The sequence below is a fragment of the Nuphar pumila genome, chromosome 15, assembly GCF_984573655.1.
Source record: "Nuphar pumila chromosome 15, dmNupPumi1.hap1.1, whole genome shotgun sequence".
NCBI lineage: Eukaryota > Viridiplantae > Streptophyta > Magnoliopsida > Nymphaeales > Nymphaeaceae > Nuphar > Nuphar pumila.
This window is the reverse complement of record NC_143263.1, coordinates 13,036,246-13,055,688: the sequence shown is the minus strand read 5'-3', so window position 1 is coordinate 13,055,688 and position 19,443 is coordinate 13,036,246. Positions and strand designations below refer to the sequence as shown.

The following is a 19,443-nucleotide window of genomic DNA, read 5'->3' as shown; positions in this document are numbered from 1 at the left end:
ACAACTCTTGGATTGCCAAAATTACTCCGCTCGGTTGTCCCGAAAATTTGAAGTTGAAAACTGATGATGACAGCTCTTGGATTGACAAAGTCTCGCAGACCATTTGAGGAAGGTGGAACCGTTCCATCACTAATTCCTGAAAATTGAAATACGAACCGACAGGCATATATAATAGGAATTATGGTAAACTTATTTTCGGATAATGAAATGTGAGTACATTCTATAGCAATCCAGGGGACGATTTTATTCAAACTAAAACCATGATTATATGCACCGTATACCATTAGAAGATTGGTTATCCAAGGGTAGAAGCACTATTGCCTTGAACAACACTCACGATATCATCAAATTATCCTACCAACTGGGGCTCAGCTTGTCTGGTAGGAGAAGCTAGTGCACGTCACCTTGTGTTGGGACGTTGCAGGTTTAAAATCCAATGGTATAGTTGTATAACTGGTAGGGGTTTGCCTAACCCCAGCTTGCCTTTCAAAAAGAAAAAATGAAAGCTCAGGATGAATGGACATCATTACCAAACATAAAAATGAAATTTTGAACCATCTCATTTATGAATGCAGCGTTATGCACCAACCCTAATATTATCAAATGTTTCCTTATTTAAAAAAATCAAAAAAAAAAAAACTACTATTACCACTGGAAAAGTTACCCATAACCATTTGGGCGATCTGAGACTACCTGCAGGTGTGGTACTGTCATTACTTCAAAAATAGCGGCTCATGTTTTGTGTACACTTTAAATCTTCATGAATGGATGACAAATTAGACCTATATGTAAATTATTTTGCTTTTTTATTTATCATGCCTTTATATTCACGAAACATGAAAAGCATGACAAAATACCAATAGTTCCAAAATATCACATATTTTGCAGTATGTCACCATTTTACCATGATTTTAACCTGATTTTTTGTTTTTTCTACGTATTTTAGTTATGTTTTCTGTTCCTTTTAAATTTTATATTTCTTTTCATATTATACTAAAAACATGTTATTTGAAAATCTGATGAGGTTTTCCTTGTGGGAAAACCCCGAGAATGAGACTGAGCACAAATAATGGCAGCACCAAACCCAAATAATACGAGGTGAAGAATAATTTCACACAACATGAACAATTCAAGTGCTGGGCTACGAATCACATAGAAACAGAACCAACATCACCCGAAGTAATGGATCCCCAAGTATACAACATTGACAGAGATAATAATGATCTCCGATCTCACTTGTACACGGCGCTGCAGAAATCATCAATTCAATGGTGACCTGAATCAGTGATGGTTAAACAAAGGCTCGAATCAACTAATTGAAGATTCAAGGGATGAATCTTTGTTCCACTTGCAGCTCCACTTCATATCTTCCTCAAACTGGCATCTCAATTTCATTTGCGAGAGACAACCATGTTCACCTCAAACTGACAATGATTTAGGAAGTTCAATTATCTTGTACCATCTTCAGCATCAGGTCATTCCAGGTGTCTATAGGTCCAGGCAAGCACCAATGCAAACAGTCGTTCTGAATCTTGGCATTTTTATCCTTTGCGAAAGGATAGAACTGTCTGTATGGCCCAGGATGGCCATCAGGCCGCAATAATGAGAGCTTGGTGGTGTCAAAAAGTTCTAATCTTGCTGTATTTGAGGTCTGATCTTCAAGCGCTTTCTGAAATTGTTCCAGCTCAATATCCCGCAGAATCTTGTCAACATCGCTGATACTGATCTCATTTTCTTTGAATGGCACAGTCCTGTTGCATGTTCCCCCATTAAACCACTCTCCATTTTCAAAGTGAGATGGTGTTGAGGTCCTAAAGAAAGCAACTACATTGCGATTGGAAGATGTGATATAATTGAGTGTCAACCGAAGTACTTTTCTATAGGAGTACTCAAAACCAAGTTCTGTCAGGTTCCTTCCTGGGCAATAATGGCAACCAACTATCTTGCCTTCCTCATAGAAAATACTGGTCTTGAGGAACCACTTACCACCCGCAATAACAATGAAATCAAGCTTCTCCAATTGGTCAGTCCATTTCTTGTCAAGAACATCTAGATTCAACTCTATTTCAGAGCTCGAAACACCATTTATGTCCTCATAGATATTTGCTTTTGCAAGAAATGGTGACCATATCACTGAAAGAGTGAAGTTGTACGAAGGAAACCACCAGCTTCGGGACTTGTATTCTTCATCATGGTAAATGTCAACAACTTCGTCCACCTAACCCACAATAAGAATCAGAGCAATCCACAAGGTATATTGTACAGATACTAGTAGCCCTATGAACTGCAAATGGAGCTAACATAAATTTGTTGCTCAAAGTAGAGTTCCAAGTTCACCAGTGCCATGGACAGTAGAAAGACACTACTATGGTATCAGAAAAGAAGTTAATTCTTTTTTATGGGAAAATAATCATTACATGTTTATATTAAAGTTTATATGTCCAAAATCAAACCATAAGCCAAAGCTTGAGTCTTTGTTAAGCTACCAGAAATACCATTATAGTGATAGACTGAAGCACCTTCCAAATTAAGAATCAGTTTGTATGTCTGGAGTAATTCTTGATATTAATATTTGGATTTCACCCTTAGGATTAGTGCATGATTACAAAATGCTAGGTAGGATTCAAGGTCAAATTTGGTTTCTGAATCATATTTTCATGGTCAGTTTTGGTTTAGGAATCACCATTTTCATGTTTAGGAACGAAACACCCACATAAGCATTGTTGGGACCTTTCCTAGATCTCATGAACAGGTTTGAATTCCAACAATATGAGGTATCTGCCTAAAACAGAGATGCCAGCTTACTCGTTAAAAGGAAGATTACTGCGTACCATTTTTCAATACCAAGATATGTGTCTAATTATACCAAACTATAAAAACCAAGATTTAAGAAAATGTTCACAATACACTGATAATAATTTCTTTCCAAGATGCCATGCCAAAATTAACTAAATGAAGGTTTATACTCAACCTCTTTTGTTCCCACAGATAGCTTGAGTATGTATATAGATATGGCTACTGATTTTTTTAAGACAGAAGCAATTTACTGATTATTTGTTTATCAGTATACTGTTTTCCACATTTATCAAACAAATCCACTTCACCACTCTTCTTTATTTTAGCCATTGTGGGAGTGTGAGAGAAAAGTTCAGCATGTAAAGGGAAATATTTGTGATACGGCCTTTGACTGTGCATGAAATTATGCTAAAAGTGTTGACTGGCAGTAGTGTTTGCAAAAATTACACAAGCTTCTATCATATTATGTTCATTCAGACCACAAACTAGGAAACAAAACAGGGAGGCCAAGCAGAAAAGGACAACCAAAAAGAACAATGATAAGTAGAATAACCAAAAAAAGTGAGAGCTATTGACAGAAAAAATGAGACCAATAGATAGAAAAGAGATGGGATGTGGGCCACAACACATTATTTTCTTTTCATTTTAGTTGCTATATTGTGTTAATGTGTGCCTATAGCATGACGACTTTTTACAGTATCATGTCCTATTATTACTTCCACAAGATCTGCAGGGTTGTGATTGCCTTTGTGGTTCCAATTGGGTTTCTATATAATGAAGAACCTGTACAGTCAGCTTGTCAGAAGAACATACACGTACAAACTGATTACAATATGTGGAGTGCCTTGTATAATACTGTATTTGGACATTTTTTAATGTAAACAGTAACAAGGAATAATTAATTCTTACAATACCAGGAGGATTTTGCTTGGAACTTCTAACAAGGATAGGCCAAGAAAATGAATTAACCAAACCGAGTAGGAAAGTGATGCACAGACCATACCAAGTATCTTGTCATGGAATTGTTCAGACATTTACGAAATTCCATAGCAATATGTGAAACAGAAAATTTTTTGTTGTTATGAAGATGTATTTTGTATTAAAAAAAATAGATAAAAAACTGCACATAAATGAGGTTAAAAATTGACAAATAATGTGCATGTGTGTGTGCTTAATTCGGTTTTGATTTTATAAAAACAAGATCAGAAAAAGTAAGCATACACCCATGATATATATATATATATATATATATATATGCATTTGCTGTTGTCTACTGTATATACAATCTAGTTGGGAAATCATAGGTGCAAGTTGCATCCACTCAATCTGAACTCATAGATGCGTTCAGCATGGTCTGTTTGCTAGGGATCATACTTTGGCTAATCTTTTTCGATATAAAATTGTGGTTTTTCGAGTTATGAATTTTGGTATATTGTGGGCCATTGTTTTTTGTAGCCCTTGGAAAACCAGCTTACATTTTGCAAAAACATGATCCAGAAACTGTTTTCTACCAAAGAAACTATGTAGATCATATATAAGGTCAGATTCACAAAAAGATTTGAAAAAAAAGTGAGAAAAACAGTGTTTTCCACTAGGTTGCATGTACAAATGACATGTAGCAAATACTATATATATATAGACAAGCTACAGTATATGTATAGGAACCATGGGATTAGATCATCAGAATCCAAGATCCAATGTGATTCAAACCCGAGATTTGATGGAGTTTTCCTGAATTTTTTAAAATATAGATTTTATTGATACTCTCAAATAGGGGTGGGTGACGGGCCGGGTGGTCTGATGGGCCAAGCCGGCCCGGCCCACCATGGGCCGGGTTTGGACCAGTATTCTAGGCCTGGGCCCATTACGAACCGAGTTGAAACCTGGCCTGGTCCATTAGCAGGCCGGGCCCAGGTAGGCCTGCGGGCCGGTCTGATGGGCCTGAGTTATAAAAACTAAAAAAATAAAAAATAAATAAAATTAATTTTTTATGGAAACTAGAAATGACAGTAACTTGGGTACATGGGATTGGGAACTTGTTAATTACTTTTAATTACCTAATTAATTGCACTAATTTTAGGAGAAAAATAATTAATCGCACCAAATCACATTACTTGCACACACAATTGGCTAGGATTGTTTTGTGTAGGAATCATCTTATTTGGGCCCGCCTGGCCCAGCCCGGACACGGCCCACTTTACATTGGCCCATTGGGCCAATGGGCTGGACCATGGGCCTCTCTTCAAACCCGAGCTCGTTAAGAACCAGGCCAAAACCCAGCCCGATAGTAAATGTGCCGGACCGTTGACCAGGCCGGCTAGGTCAACGGACTGGTCCATTAGCGGGCCGGGCCAGCCCGATGCCCACCCCTACTCTCAAAAGAACGAGTTTTTTCACCAGCATTTTGAAAGAAATGTTTTTTTTCTATTTTCTAAAGTTTTATTAAAAATAACATGCTTAAACCAGAGTTTTGCTAACTAAGAGCAGTTCACAAACACAAGAAAGGCAATGGGTTGACAACCTTAGAAGGGCCAGATATCTCAACTTCTAATAACGGTAAGGAGCTTCATCATTATATACTATGAAGCTAAGGATTGATCAAGGTTGCCAGACTAGGAAGTGGAAGCAGGAAGCAATACGAGAAGCAGAAGAGAGAAGCGATGCATTTTAAAATGTATAGGAAGCAGAAAGCAATGAATAAAAAAAAACAATATAAGAATTGAATGAGAATCAAAATAAAAACTAAAAAAAAGTGTCAAAATTTAGTTTTTAACAAAAATCTAAAAATGATGAGTGTCAATTTAGAGAAAGCAAATGGAAGTGAGTGAGAAACGTGAGAGGAAACACAAAAAATATGAAAAATAGAGTGAGAGAACATATAAAAAGAATAGATGAAGCGTGTGGAAAGCATAAGAGAAGTGTGGGAGAATCAAGTTTCGAAAGCAAGAAATATCGAGCTTCCCACCTATCTAAGAAGCTTCCGATAACTCTGGGATTGATAAAGTGAAAAAGATGTCATACACAAGGATCAAAGAAAGCTAAAAGAATTTGGCAATGGGAAGGAGGATAAAGAGAGACTGATACAATGTCATATGGATACGGATGCAGGAGCAGGACATGATGCGGATTCGATTGGCACTATTCAATAATTATGACATGGGGGCATGGTTGTACACACACATAGATGTATGTATGTGCAGTATTGTAAATATTGTATTGTATCGTACGATACGTATCGTTACTTTGGGGGGGAAACGATACGATATAAGATACGGGTGTGTATCGTACCTATATCGGGTGTATCGTACAATACACTCCATGTATCGTATTGTATCATACGACATGGTACGATATGATACATATCTTTTTTTAATCGTATTTCATAAACTTGATTATTTTGTTTTTGTTTATATAATATGAAAGTATGAGTCTTGTGGCATTGTTCTTGTGAGATACACATGCAATATTATCTATGATTCTATATTAGTTGATGTTTGATGATGTCTTATGTAGCTCATACTCATAGAGACATACATGTGATTTTATGGTTGTATTTTGTGCAATTCATCATTGTTTCATGTGTTACAATTTTTTTTTTGTTTTTTCTTGATTTTTTAGAATTTTTTATTACAAATTACAATATGATACAATACGATTATTAACGTGACTCGGGTTTGGGTTTGGATCGACCTATTATTGTGATGTATATTTTTATTTTGTATATTGTCTTAAATACCCCTCATTAAATCCTTTTGTATCATATGTAATCAGGGGTATTTTTGGGATGTATTTCATTTTAGCAGTATCAATTATAAAAGAGACCAAGAGGCACGATTTTCCCAATTCTGGGAATCATGTGATTACAGCCCCAAAACCTTCTTGTCTTCTTTCTCTTTGCAGGTCTCTCAGGAACCCTAATCTATCATGGTATCAGAGCTATATTATCTCAATTATCCCTGCTTTTTTCATTAATCTCAAAAAAAAAGGAGGGGCGATAACATAAATACCTTTTTTGGTTTCTTACCTAATATCTTTGAGTCATGCTGTTGACCAATCTTTGCTTGATTGAGTCTGTCTAAATATCGTTTTCTATCTTGAATCACGTTGATTAATATTTCTCTCTTTGATTGAGTCTGCCCTAATTTTCTTTTGATATCACGTTATGGTATCTCAACAACCCAAGGCTTGTTGAAATCATTCTCTGCTGATCAATCTTTTTTTGTTGGGTTCTTTTTAATCTCCTTAAAAAAACAGGTGGATCTCCACCTCGTTGTTAAAGTTAGCAGTCAGCAGTTACCATTATTTGTTGCGTGATCACCACCCTTGAGCCTACGTTTCCCTTATTTTACCCATAATTCTTTCTGTGTTTTCCACCTGTTCTGTTTTGCTACTTTATTGTTTATTGTGCAACAGCATTTATCACTCATGGATTCAAACTTATCCCAAGGACCCATCACTATCAATTTCCTCAGCCAATTAATCTTTGACAAATTAAACAACACCAACTTTCTTACCTGGAAGAGACAAATCGTTCCTTTCATTAGGAGCCAAGATCTTGCTAGTCACCTAGACGGATCAGTTTCTGCTTCACCTGAGTTTTTTGTACAGGATGTTAAAGATGACAAAGGGGCTGTCATAACAACAAGGAATGTTCGCAATCCAGATTATGTCAATTAGATGAAGAATGATCAAGCTCTAGTAGCCTACATTACTTCCACCTTGTCTCAAGAAGCATTAGTGAGAGTTCAAGATGACTGTAGTGCCATGCTATTGTGGAGTACCTTGATGCAGACTTATTCTCAAATTTCAGAAGCTAAGATCATCTACCTGAAAAGAGAGTTTTCGATGTTGAAGAAGGAGGCGACTATGTCTATATTGGAGTATTTCAATAAAATTAAGTCTATCACAAATCAGTTGGCATTGGTTGGATGTGAGGTCTTTGAGAAAAATAAAATTCAGCAAGCCTTAGTTGGTTTGGCCCCAGAGTTTAACGTGTTGTCCACCATCTTGCAGTACACTGGAGCAGTTTAAAATTTTGACGATTTGAAGGCTAAGCTCCTTAGTTATGAGATGTCACTGAAGGGAATGTCTGACACAGAAAAAAAGTGAAGTAGAACCTCATGAGGTATTAGTTAGAGGAACGTTTCAGAATCGTGGACATGGAGGAGGACGTAGTAGAGGCAGGGGATTTTATCAAGGAGGAAAAGGAATCCTTCCCACTCCAAATAGGCCCACATTTGCAGGTAGAGGCAATTCTAACAATATTCCTACATGCAATATCTACAAAAGAAATGGTCATGTAAAGGCAAAGTGTTGATTCAAGGATGACCCAAGGTATAATCCTGAAGCTCAAGGCAAAGTTCAGTATGGTGATCAAAGACAGAACAAGGGACAAAGCGGTCCTGACAAAGAACTTCTTTTGGCTGCACTTTTTGGGTTAAGCTTCAAACAGAATGATCAAGGTGTTTGGTACGTTGATTCTAGGGCTGTCAGTCATGTCATAGGTGATGCAGGTAAATTCTTTAGATTAATTCGTTATTCTAGTAGAAGTAATATTATTACTGGATATGGTAAACATCACTCCATCACATATTCTAGAAATGTTATTATATCTCTGTCTAAATCTCATCCTATTCGCTTGTCTAATATATTGTGTTCTCTTAATATTAAAAAGAATATAATCTTTGTTTTCAAACTTGTTGATGACACCAATTCTTACATTGAGTTTACCCCGTCTTATGTGTGAATGCCCAAGCCAAGTTGGATAATCACCTGAAGCCTGAGTCCCATGCATCTATCTTCAGTATTTCAGAGTCTTGTCGGCCAAATATTTGGCATAGTAGGTTAGGTCATTGTTTTGTGTCCCAATTGTCAAGTTTGCAAGTCATGTACTTCCATTTAATTCGTATAATAAAAGAGCTTTGAGACCCTTTGAAATCGTCCATTCTGATGTTTGGAGGCCATCCCCACTTGTTTCTCTCTCTGAAATTAAATATTATGTTTCATTCATTGATAATTATTTACGTTATACATAGATATTTTTCCTAAAACATAAATCTGAAGTGTTTCACATGTTTCAAAGGTTATGTCTCTATATTCGTATTTCGTACCCAATTTTCTCTAAACATTCTAAATTTTCAATGTGATGGTCGTGGTGAATATTCATCGAAGGAATTTATTGATTTCTTACAGAATAATGGTATTAATCAAAGGGTTTCATGCCCGCATATACCCTAACAAAATGGTATTGCCGAAAAAAAGCATCGCCATATTGTGGAGAGTGCATTGTCTATGGTCATGCAAGTAAGATTTTCATAAAGTTGTGAACCAAAGCTTTTCACACAGCTGTCCACATTATAAACTGATTGCCCAATAAGATTTTGCAAAATAGCTCTCCATATTTCATATTATTTGAAAAACATTCAAACTACAATGAGCTAAGGGCATTTGGTTGTGTATGCTATGGTCACGTGGACGGCCAATCATGGCTGTCAGTCGAAGAAGCGGGAGCGAGAAGCGACATAGGAAGCGAACCGGAAGCGACCTAAGAAGCGAGGAGGAAGCAAAAAAAGAGAAATAAAAATAAAAATACAAAAAAATGAAAAAAAGGGAGAAGTGCGGGGAAGCGAGGGGAAGCACATTTCCTATAAATGGGAAGCGCGCTTCCCAACAAAAACTTGGCGCTTCCCAACGCGTTTCGGAAGCGCAACGTTTCGAGCTTCAGGGAAGCGCGCTTCCCCACTAGGCTAAGCACTTCTGGTAACTCTACAACCAACTAAGAAATAAGTTTCAGGATAAGGCTCGTATATGCCGTTTTGTTGGGTATGCCGATGATTACAAGGGTTATAGACGTTTCTATCCTAAGTTAGGAAAGATCTAAATCTCCAGAAATGTTATATTTGATGAACATAAATTTTCTTATCACATGTACAACAACCATGTTTCCCAGGACAACACTAATGTTAGGTTTATCAGCCCTGGTTGGATGATGGTTTATTTTTCGGAATGAATCACGATATACAACATTCTTGACAAAAAAATTGAGACTTACCTTTTAAATCGCTAAAAACTCCTTTAAAAAGATGTGAGGACATCATTGGAACTTCAACCGTCCTTCGCCAAAGGGAAGGCAAAGCCAAAGCACGTTTTTTGAATAAAAGAAATGTGTACGTATATGCTCTAAACTAATAAAATTAACTCAATGAATAAAATGAGCAAATAAAATAAAGGAAAGGGAAAGTAAACACACCTTTTTCAGACTCAAGGTCTATCTTAAGCTTTAGAGTTCTTTTTGTCCATTTAGCAGCACTTCCGCAGGAAAATTAGGGTTTTCTTAAGTTGTTCTGGCAAAACCTACGCACAAGTGAGGAAGATCGAAGAAATAGGTTTCGGTGGTCTTGTGTTCGTTCTTCTCAGTACCAGCGTTAGGACATCTTCCTTCCTCCCTTTGATCATTGGGGTGGACCCCTATTTATAGGTGTTAAGAGATGAGGTTAATTGGGAGGAATCCTGCCCGAGAGAAAGTTTATCTAGGGCGAATATTCTCTCGAAATCGTGCAAAAGTGGTTCGAGATGAGGCAAACGTACCTCATTTCTCACACTGATTGGATGATTAAACTGGTATGTTCGTCTAGAGATGGATGACTAAACATGTTTGGTCGTCCTCTGGACAGGATAAACCAAATGTTGGATTGGCTGGACAACTGAACTAAAGTAGCCGTCTGGAAACAAGGCAGGTGTTGGACGGCTAAACTGAGATACTCGTCCAGGGTCAGACGACTCAAACGACTAAACTAAGATAGTCGTCCAGGGTCAGACGGCTAAACTGCTTTAGTCGTCCAATGGATCCTTTGGGTTTTCTCATGCTATCCTTTTTGTAAACTACAACCTGCAGCTTATTCTTCCAAAAATGTAAGTATTTTGGGTATCTTGAAAAAATTATGTGTCTACAGATGGACATCTCTGTCATTAATCGATGTGATTTGTTTTATGACAAAGAAGTAGACACTCAAAGTTTGGAACACTAGGTTGTCGGGAATGCAGGAGGCTAAAGGGATACACATGGAGGCTTTGAAGAGAATTCTAAGATATTTAAAGGGGACTGCAGGAGATGATTTGATTTATAGAAAAAAAGCTACAACTAAGAATTAATATTGGTTATAACATATTCAGATGCCAACTGGGGTAGCGATCCCGATGAAAGGCGATCCATGTCGGGGTACTGTGTTTTTATTGGGAAGAATCTTGTCTCTTGGAGTAGTCCGAAGCAGAAAGCTATAGCGAGATCCAGTACAGAAACAGAGTATCATTCCATGGCTTCTTTTAATGTTGAATTGAGTTGGATCAGACATCTGTTATATGATTTGGAGGAAACTGTACCTAAATCCCTACTACTATGTGACAATCAAGGGGCTATCAATATCTCGTTATATCCTATTCATCATGAAAAAATGAAGCATATTGAAAACAAAAAATTGAAGATAACGAGATAGAGGCCAGATATGTGCAAGCTGAAGAACAGATAGCTGATTGGTTTACCAAGGGCCTCACGAAGCGACAATTTTGATATTTGAGAGGCAAGTTCAACTTGAGGGAGGCTATTAACATGACTCACCCATCATTGCTATTTTGTATATTGTCTTAAATACCCCTCATTAAATCATTTTGTATCATATGTAATCAAGGGTATTTTTGGGATGTATTTTATTTTAGCAGTTTCAATTATAAAAGAACTCCGCCTGTGTAGTTATACACTGCCGGTCCCAAGCCCGGATAAAGGAGGAGGGTTGCGGTAGGCCTGTGACAGCCAGCATAAAAACTGTCATATCCTATGAAAATGAACCAATATGAGAATTTCGTTGGGGCGTTCCCTACTGAGCGACGCGCTGTACTCTCTAGGCCCGGAGGCAGTGATAAATGTGCAAGGGTTGCTAGGTCGTCGCCCAGAAGCGACGCGTCACACCGGCGCCCGGGTGTGGTGTCAAATAGGCAAGGGTTCCCTCACTTTGTTGGACGGGTGGGGGTAAAGAAGTTAGTCCAAGACTATAAAATTAGGTTAGCCACTTGGAACATAGGGTCTTTAACTGGTAAGTTGGTAGAGTTAGTAGATGTTATGTGTAGGAGAAAGATTGATATTTTATGTCTTCAAGAGACCAAATGGGTCGGTGAGAAAGCTAAAGTGATAGAACCTTGGGGATATAAGATTTGGTATACAGGAATAAATAGGAATAGGAATGGAGTAGGGATTGTTATGAGTCGTCAGTTTATAGATAATGTAGTTGAGGTCCGTAGGAAGGGTGATAGAATTTTACTTATTAAATTAGTATTAGGTACGGATATTATTAATATTATTAGTGTTTATGCACCTCAAGTAGGTTTAGATGATTCCATTAAGCATCAATTTTGGGAAGATTTAGATGGAGTAGTACAAGAGACATCTTATGGAGAAAAGCTTTTCATCGGCGGTGACCTTAATGGACATGTAGGCATTAGTAGGGATGGATTTGAGAATATCCATGGAGGCTATGGTATAGGAGAAAGAAATGAAAGTGGAGAAAGGATTTTAGATTTTTGTTTGTCCTATGATATGATCTTAGCAAACACTTGGTTTAGGAAGAGGGAGTCTCACCTAGTAACATTTAAAAGTGGGGTTAATACGAGTCAGATAGATTTTTTCCTACTTAGAAAGAGAGATAGGGGTTGTTGCATCGATTGTAAGGTTATACCAGGAGAAAGTGTAGCTACACAACATAGAGTCTTAATTTTAGATCTTAGAATTAGACAATGCCGCAAAAGGGATAGACATAGGATAGATCCTAGAATTAAGTGGTGGGCACTGAAAGGAGCTAAACAAGGAATGTTTGTAGAGCAGGTAGTTAAGGAAGTTGATTGGTGTCTCGAGGAGGATTCAGAATCAATGTGGAATAAGATAGCGGGTGGTATGAGAAAAGTAGCTAAGGAGGTATTGGGTGAGTCTAAAGGCGGTGCACCACTAGGTAAGGATACATCATGGTGGAACGAGGATGTCAAATTAGCTATTAAGGTTAAAAGAGAGTGTTATAGAAATCTAAGTAAGAGTCGTGATAATGAGAATTTGGAGAAGTATATGATAGCAAAGAAGGAAGCTAAAAAAGTTGTTTGAAACGCGAGGGCTAAGGTATATAAGGAGGTTTATGACGAGTTGGATACCAAAGAAGGCGAGAAGGATATTTATAGGCTTGCAAAGATGAGAGATAGGAAATCGAAGGATTTGGGTATGGTTAGATGTATCAAAGATGAAACGCAAAGGGTTTTAGTCAAAGATGAGGAGATTAAGGAGAGATGGAAAGATTATTTTGATAAGCTATTTAATGATAGTCATGCTCAAGATCTTGGAGACTTCTCCATTCCTTTTCATGAGATAAATCGTGACTTCATGTGCAAGATTCAAAAGAAAGAAATTGCAGAGGCTTTGAAGAAAATGAAATCAAGAAGGGCAGTTGGCCCAGATGGTATACCTATCGAGGCTTGGAAATGCTTGGGAGAGAAAGGTTTAGAATGGTTGACAAATCTTTTTAACTTGATTTGGCGAACAAATAAGATGCCTAATGAGTGGAGGAAGAGTACTTTGGTGCCTTTATATAAGAATAAGGGTGATATACAAGATTGCACAAACTATCGTGGTATAAAACTCATGAGTCATACTATGAAACTTTGGGAGAGGGTGATTGAGTCTAGGTTGAGGAAGGTTGTCATGATATCGGAGAATCAATTTGGTTTTATGCCTGGAAGATCAACTATGGAAGCTATACATCTTCTTAGACAACTTATTGAAAGATATAGAGAGAGGAACAAAGATTTGCATATGGTTTTTATTGATTTAGAGAAGGCATACGATAGAGTACCTAGGGACGTTCTCTGGTGGACAATGATGAAGAAAGGTGTTTCTCTCAAGTACATTAGTATAATTAAAGATATGTATGAAGGAGTAGTAACCAATGTCCGCACTTGTGGAGGGGTGACAACCAATTTTCCGATAACGGTTGGGTTACATCAAGGATCTGCTTTAAGCCCTTTCCTATTTGCGATAGTGATGGATGAGCTTACGAGATCAATTCAAGAAAATGTACCGTGGTGTATGTTGTTTGCTGATGATATTGTTTTGATTGATGAGTCTAGAGCTGGGGTTAATGCTAAGTTAGAATTATGGAGACAGACATTGGAAGCTAGAGGTTTTAAGTTGAGTAAGAGTAAGACTGAATATATGAAATGTCGGTTTAGTAAGCAACGAAGTAGTGATGGGAGTGTAGTGAAGCTTGGTGAGCAAGATATACCGGTGAATGATTATTTCAAATATTTGGGATCCATCATTCAAAAGTATGGAGAAATTGATGGAGATGTAAATCATAGGATAAAGGTTGGGTGGATGAAATGGAAAAGTGCTACTGGAGTGCTGTGCGATCGTAGAATGCCATTGCGGTTGAAGGGAAAGTTTTATAGGACGACTATTAGACCCGCTTTACTATATGGTACGGAATGTTGGGCTGCCAAGAGACATCATATTCAAAAAATGAGTGTAGCTGAGATGCGGATGCTTAGATGGATGTGTGGAAATACAATAAAAGATAAGATTCGGAACGAAGAGATACGTAAGAAGGTAGGTGTTGCACCCATTGAAAATAAGATGCGAGAGAATCGTTTACGGTGGTTTGGACATATTCGGCGAAGGCCTAATGATGCTCCAGTTAGAAGGTTGGAGAAATGGGAAAATATATTAGTTAAAAGAGGTCGGGGTAGGCCTAGGAAGACTTGGATGGAGATGATAGGAAAGGATATGAATGCTTTGAACCTCACCGAGGACATGGCGTTGGATAGAAATGATTGGAGGAAAAGGATTCATGTGGAAGACCCAAAATGAATTTCTTTTTTGGTTCATATCGCTGACCCCAATTGTTTTGGGATGAAGGCGTAGTTGTTGTTGTTTGTTGTTGTAGTTTCAATTATAAAAGAGACCAAGAGGCATGATTTTTCCAATTTTGGGAATCGCGTGATTACAGCCCCAAAACCTTCTTGTCTTATTTCTCTTTGCAGGAACCATAATCTATCAACGATACGGTGTTACTTTGGGCCCGACTGATAAGGGTAACGATACGATACTTGCAACCTTGTGTATGTTTGTATAAAACAATAGTTTTAAATCACTATAAGTAAGAACATCAAATAATGAAACTAAATTGAAATTGAAATGTAATGTAATTGATGAAAATTTTAAAAGAAAAAGAATTCAAGTGAATATAAAATAAGTAAATAAGATCAATGTTGTGATTAGTGTATCGAAACTCGTACCCATGAGATACAGGACCACATGAGCATGAGATACGGGTGTATTGTACCGTATCGTAAGATACGAGAAAAAAACATTTAAATTATGCAAAAAAAATCTAAAAATCATCAAAAAATCTAAAAATCTAAAAACAAAAATGTAAAACTTAGAACACAAGAAAAAATAAATAAATAAGAATGAGTACAAGAATTAAAAATAAGTAATTATATAAAAATAAACATAGCAGACTATTGACATCACTCACATGAAATAGAGTTCAATAATTCATTAGATAAAGATTGATGATAGTGATACTTGATAGATCATAGACATAAAAGTTCACTACAACTACATGGTTGATTACATGACTAAAAAAGTGAAAAACTCAAAAGTTCACTACAACTACATAACATAAAAGCCAAAAAACAAGTATGTATGATGGAAATGAGGGGTTTTAGGGTAAAAGACAGGCTTTAGGGTCAGTTTTGAGGGTTAGAAGCCAAAAAATGTTGGGTATGATGGAAATGGGTGAGATTTGAGGCAAACCACACTTTAGGGCTCGGATCTAACAAAATCCCTAATTTTAAGGATGGATTTGATCTCAAAATAGGGCAGGTAGGCTTAGAAAAGGGGTTTGGGGAGAAAGAACATGCAAAAAAGAGGTCAAAATGACCCTCAGGAGCTAAAAATGGCCTCCATAAGTGGCCGCTTTTTCGGCATCGAAAAAGTATAAAAAAGGGGGGAGGGGGGTCAACTAGTACTATACAGGGTGTATCGTACAATACGGTATGATACACCCATGTATCGTACGAGCCATATCATATCAGTATGATAATCGTATCGAATACCATATGACCCTCATGTTGTATCGATTCCCCCACCAATAATACGATATTGTGTATCGTATTGTATCGCAATACAATACGATACTGATAACACTGAATAAGATCATAAAAGAAAATAAAAGTTAATGACACAATGTTGACTGGAAAATTGGTTTGACCCATGAAGTGTCGTGTCAGGTCCAAGTATCGTATCGTGTCGATACAGGATACACATGCTAAGTGAAGTGTCTGTGTGACATAGGGCTGATATTGTCATTCATTGCAACTCAAGAAGTATACCATAGTACACATGTAATTAAAATTGTAAAGACAACAGGCTCAGCCAGTAGCTTAAGCTGATGATACAACTTTCCCCACAAAGACTAAAAGCCCAGTAATTTGTAATTTGAAGGAATAAACTTAGATAGAAACCATCTATCATTATGTAAAATAGCACATTTGTGATGAGATAACAGTATCCATGATCTAAATCTTCAGATGAAGTAACACAGATGAAGTCAAGAAGATAAGAAAGTTTTGATTCTCTACTTGACAATAGCAAGGAGCAAGATCAATTAGGAGATCCAAATCCTAGCAAAAATTTTGAGATCATATACTTGCAAAAGGCATCAAATCCCAAGCATATTTTCCAAGACAAAACCAGGAACAGCAAAGTCAATTAAGTTTCTATAGCCAGTTAGTATACCTGAGCCAGAAGGCAAAGCAAGGATTGAACATGGTTCCTAGAAATGGAGTCCCCAATAAATGCCCAAGTTTTGTTCCTCATCATCTCTAGGAATTTTTCCCCATCAAAGACGGGCACATCACAATCGTGAGGCTTCCACCTCCAGTAAAGATAATTTGAATCTGGCCGTCCATTCTTCATACAATTTTGATGATCTTCAACCCTCAGACAAGTCGCATTGGTATATCTCGGCCCAGATGGATAGTAGATCCAATCTCCAACAAAAAGGTCGCATTTTGCTGCATGCACAGATGAACTTTACATTCAACATCAGTAGACACAGAAATACTCCCAAAAAAAGAATCTTAAAAAGTGGAATTGTTGGAAGGATGTCTCAGAAATGAAAAATCAGGAAATATTACATGGATGGTAGGGGTCTGCCTAACCCAGATTGCCTATCCCTAAAAAAGAAAAGTTCTAACCATCCATGAGTTGCACAGCAGCAGCGAAAAAGAAAATGTGTAGGACACAGTCACACAACTTAATTGGTGAAAATACAGAAAGAAAGAAGAAAATTATCGAGAAAACACATCCTAAATAACCACAGTCGAATCACAGTGACTAGGAGAAAAAAACACAGTGGTATTTGGCCATTAAAGATCCAAAAAAAGAATTTTATATACTATAGTTGATCAATTAAATAAAATGAAGTCCTTTGAGTACCATTTACCAAAAACGATTGCAGCAACCAAAAATGACATGAAAATGGAATTCCCAACATGAAAATTAGCGATTTCCTTTAAGCATCAGAAGGCTATAATGCTCATATCAAATTATTTCCTCAAAACCAAAATGGAAAGAAAAAAATATATCGACTCCTTTATTGTTGAGATATTCAGCAATACTAATGAAAAACAAAGGGACCATTAAAATAACCAGCAGAGACTAATTTTTGAACACCCAAAAAAATTTACTGATTTTTAGGCAACCATGAGTTAATCACAAATTCTACATCATTAACTAGAAAGGGGAAAAAAGTTTAGGAAGCAGAAGATCGGAACGTTTGTGTACACACAGATCCTTTTCGCAAGTACGTGGATTAAAGGCAGCAGGGTACGCACCTCCCTGATTTTTATTCAAGTGGGTGGCCAAAACTCCCGAATCTGGCAAATGTGTATCCGATCTTTCGCCGGAAGAAGCGTCGGAGAAGGAGAGATCGGACTCTCTGACCTCCGAAACCCGTGAGAAACCGCTGGAATTCGAACAGAATAGGCGGAATGCGAGACCAAACAGCAAAATGGAGACGGCGAGCTTGATGAGAACGTGATTGTACTTGCCGTTCCTACATGGACTCCATTCAGAACCCATCTCCTTTACCATTCTCTCCTCCCAGATCCTCCTCTCTCTCTCTCTCAGCCTCAGCTAGTGTGCTCCTGCAAGCCCCCACCTTCGCCTCATCAACAACCAAACAGCCCCAACAATAATTATATAATAAAAAACTCAGACAGAAAAGATACTGACAAAGTAAAAAAGTATATTGCGGATCTGCTGTCACAAGTATCCCATAAGATTGTGATTTGTGAATTCTTAAAAGGAAAACCGAATTGATGTAGCATCGCTTCTCGTAACCGTCCATCTCGACAGCTTGCGAGAGATGGGTGGTCGGTTAAGCGATGCACTTGTCGGCAACTATGAAATGAAGACAGAAATTTAAATTGGTAATTTTCTATTAGTACTGAACTTTTCTGCATAATTCAAAATGCATTTATGTTTTCAAAATTCTCAAAAGTGCAACTAAACTGTGCTGTGGTTAAAAACCCACATCTAGTTTTGGCATTAAATTGCTAGTGAAAACTGAAATGTGACTTATAAAAATTTATTGATCGCTTTTTTTTTCTTATTTATAAGTTTTTTTTTAATGAGTTGAAATTGTGGCATAGAAATGATGATGATCTTTATTTCGGTACATTCTAAAGATAAATAAAAAATCAACAAAATGTAAATTTGAGGAGAGAGGCTACCAAATCAAAACTCAACTATTTATATTATAGGCCTTGCAAACCCGATCTGGGATGTATAAGGGTAACAGTATATTCTAAGATTTTGAAGGTAAAATCATAACACCTTTGAACTAACCCCAGATAAGTTAGCAGTAATTACTTCTAATTTTACAAAACTTTGTTTTTTATCTACATAGACAAAACTTCAATATTTTTACTAAGACTGAATGATCGCTAACCTCGCACCTCGATTTGACAGAGGAGAACCAGAAATGGGTGCAATAGTTGGGATGGCGTTGGTGATGCAATTATGCATTAAAGGTTGAAGATATGAGCCGAGCAGGCCGCTTGTTCTGCAGTGACTATTTGGTTATAGCGACAATAAGAAGATGAGGGGGCAGTCGTTTGAGGGGCCCCTACAAGATTGGGAGACCCACGAAGAAGATTGAGAGAAACAAGGACAAAGTGTAGGACCCAACGTCGAGTGCTCACTTAAACTCACCTAGTTTCTCTCTCTTCCTTACCAAGTCACATGCATCATCTAGATGCAATATTTGGTTGGATTACCTGTTTTGATATCAATGAAGATTGAAACGAATCATTTTTTTGCTTTTACCATAACGCTATAATGCAAGAAGGTCCTACCTTGCATTATATATTCGCATGGATATGGCTTTCTGGCTTCCAATCAAAATCATGTGGCGGTGGCAACTGCTTTAGACTAGGGGTGGCAATCGGGTCGGGTTGGCGGGTCAGCATACCTCAACCCGAACCCGACCCGTTTATTAAACGGGTCGGCTGTGGCAAACACGAACCCGACCCGTTTAATAAACGGGT

The 19,443-nt window shown here is 37.4% G+C and overlaps 1 protein-coding gene across 1 annotated transcript; it reads right to left on the bottom strand.

Annotated features, from left to right (window-relative positions):
• Window positions 1-1,092: 1,092 nt before the first annotated feature.
• LOC149814543 (protein trichome birefringence-like 25) lies at window positions 1,093-18,072 on the bottom strand. The gene is made up of 3 exons (XM_089988759.1): window positions 17,728-18,072; window positions 16,628-16,905; window positions 1,093-2,218 (listed from the first exon to the last, which is right to left on the bottom strand). The coding sequence occupies exons 1-3, from the start codon at window positions 17,984-17,986 to the stop codon at window positions 1,445-1,447; spliced, it is 1,311 nt and encodes a 436-aa protein (XP_089844885.1). The 5' UTR covers window positions 17,987-18,072; the 3' UTR covers window positions 1,093-1,444.
• Window positions 18,073-19,443: the final 1,371 nt, after the last annotated feature.

What these genes read in the sequence shown, in the direction of transcription:
- LOC149814543 (XM_089988759.1), bottom strand. Translation starts at nt 17,986, where the DNA reads ATGGTAAAGGAGATGGGTTCTGAATGGAGTCCATGTAGGAACGGCAAG. An exon ending in CTTGAATAAAAATCAGGGAG is followed by an intron (nt 16,906 to 17,727) that starts GTGCGTACCCTG and finishes CTGTGCATGCAG; the next exon opens with CAAAATGCGACCTTTTTGTT. An exon ending in TGCTTTGCCTTCTGGCTCAG is followed by an intron (nt 2,219 to 16,627) that starts GTATACTAACTG and finishes ATTGTGGGTTAG; the next exon opens with GTGGACGAAGTTGTTGACAT.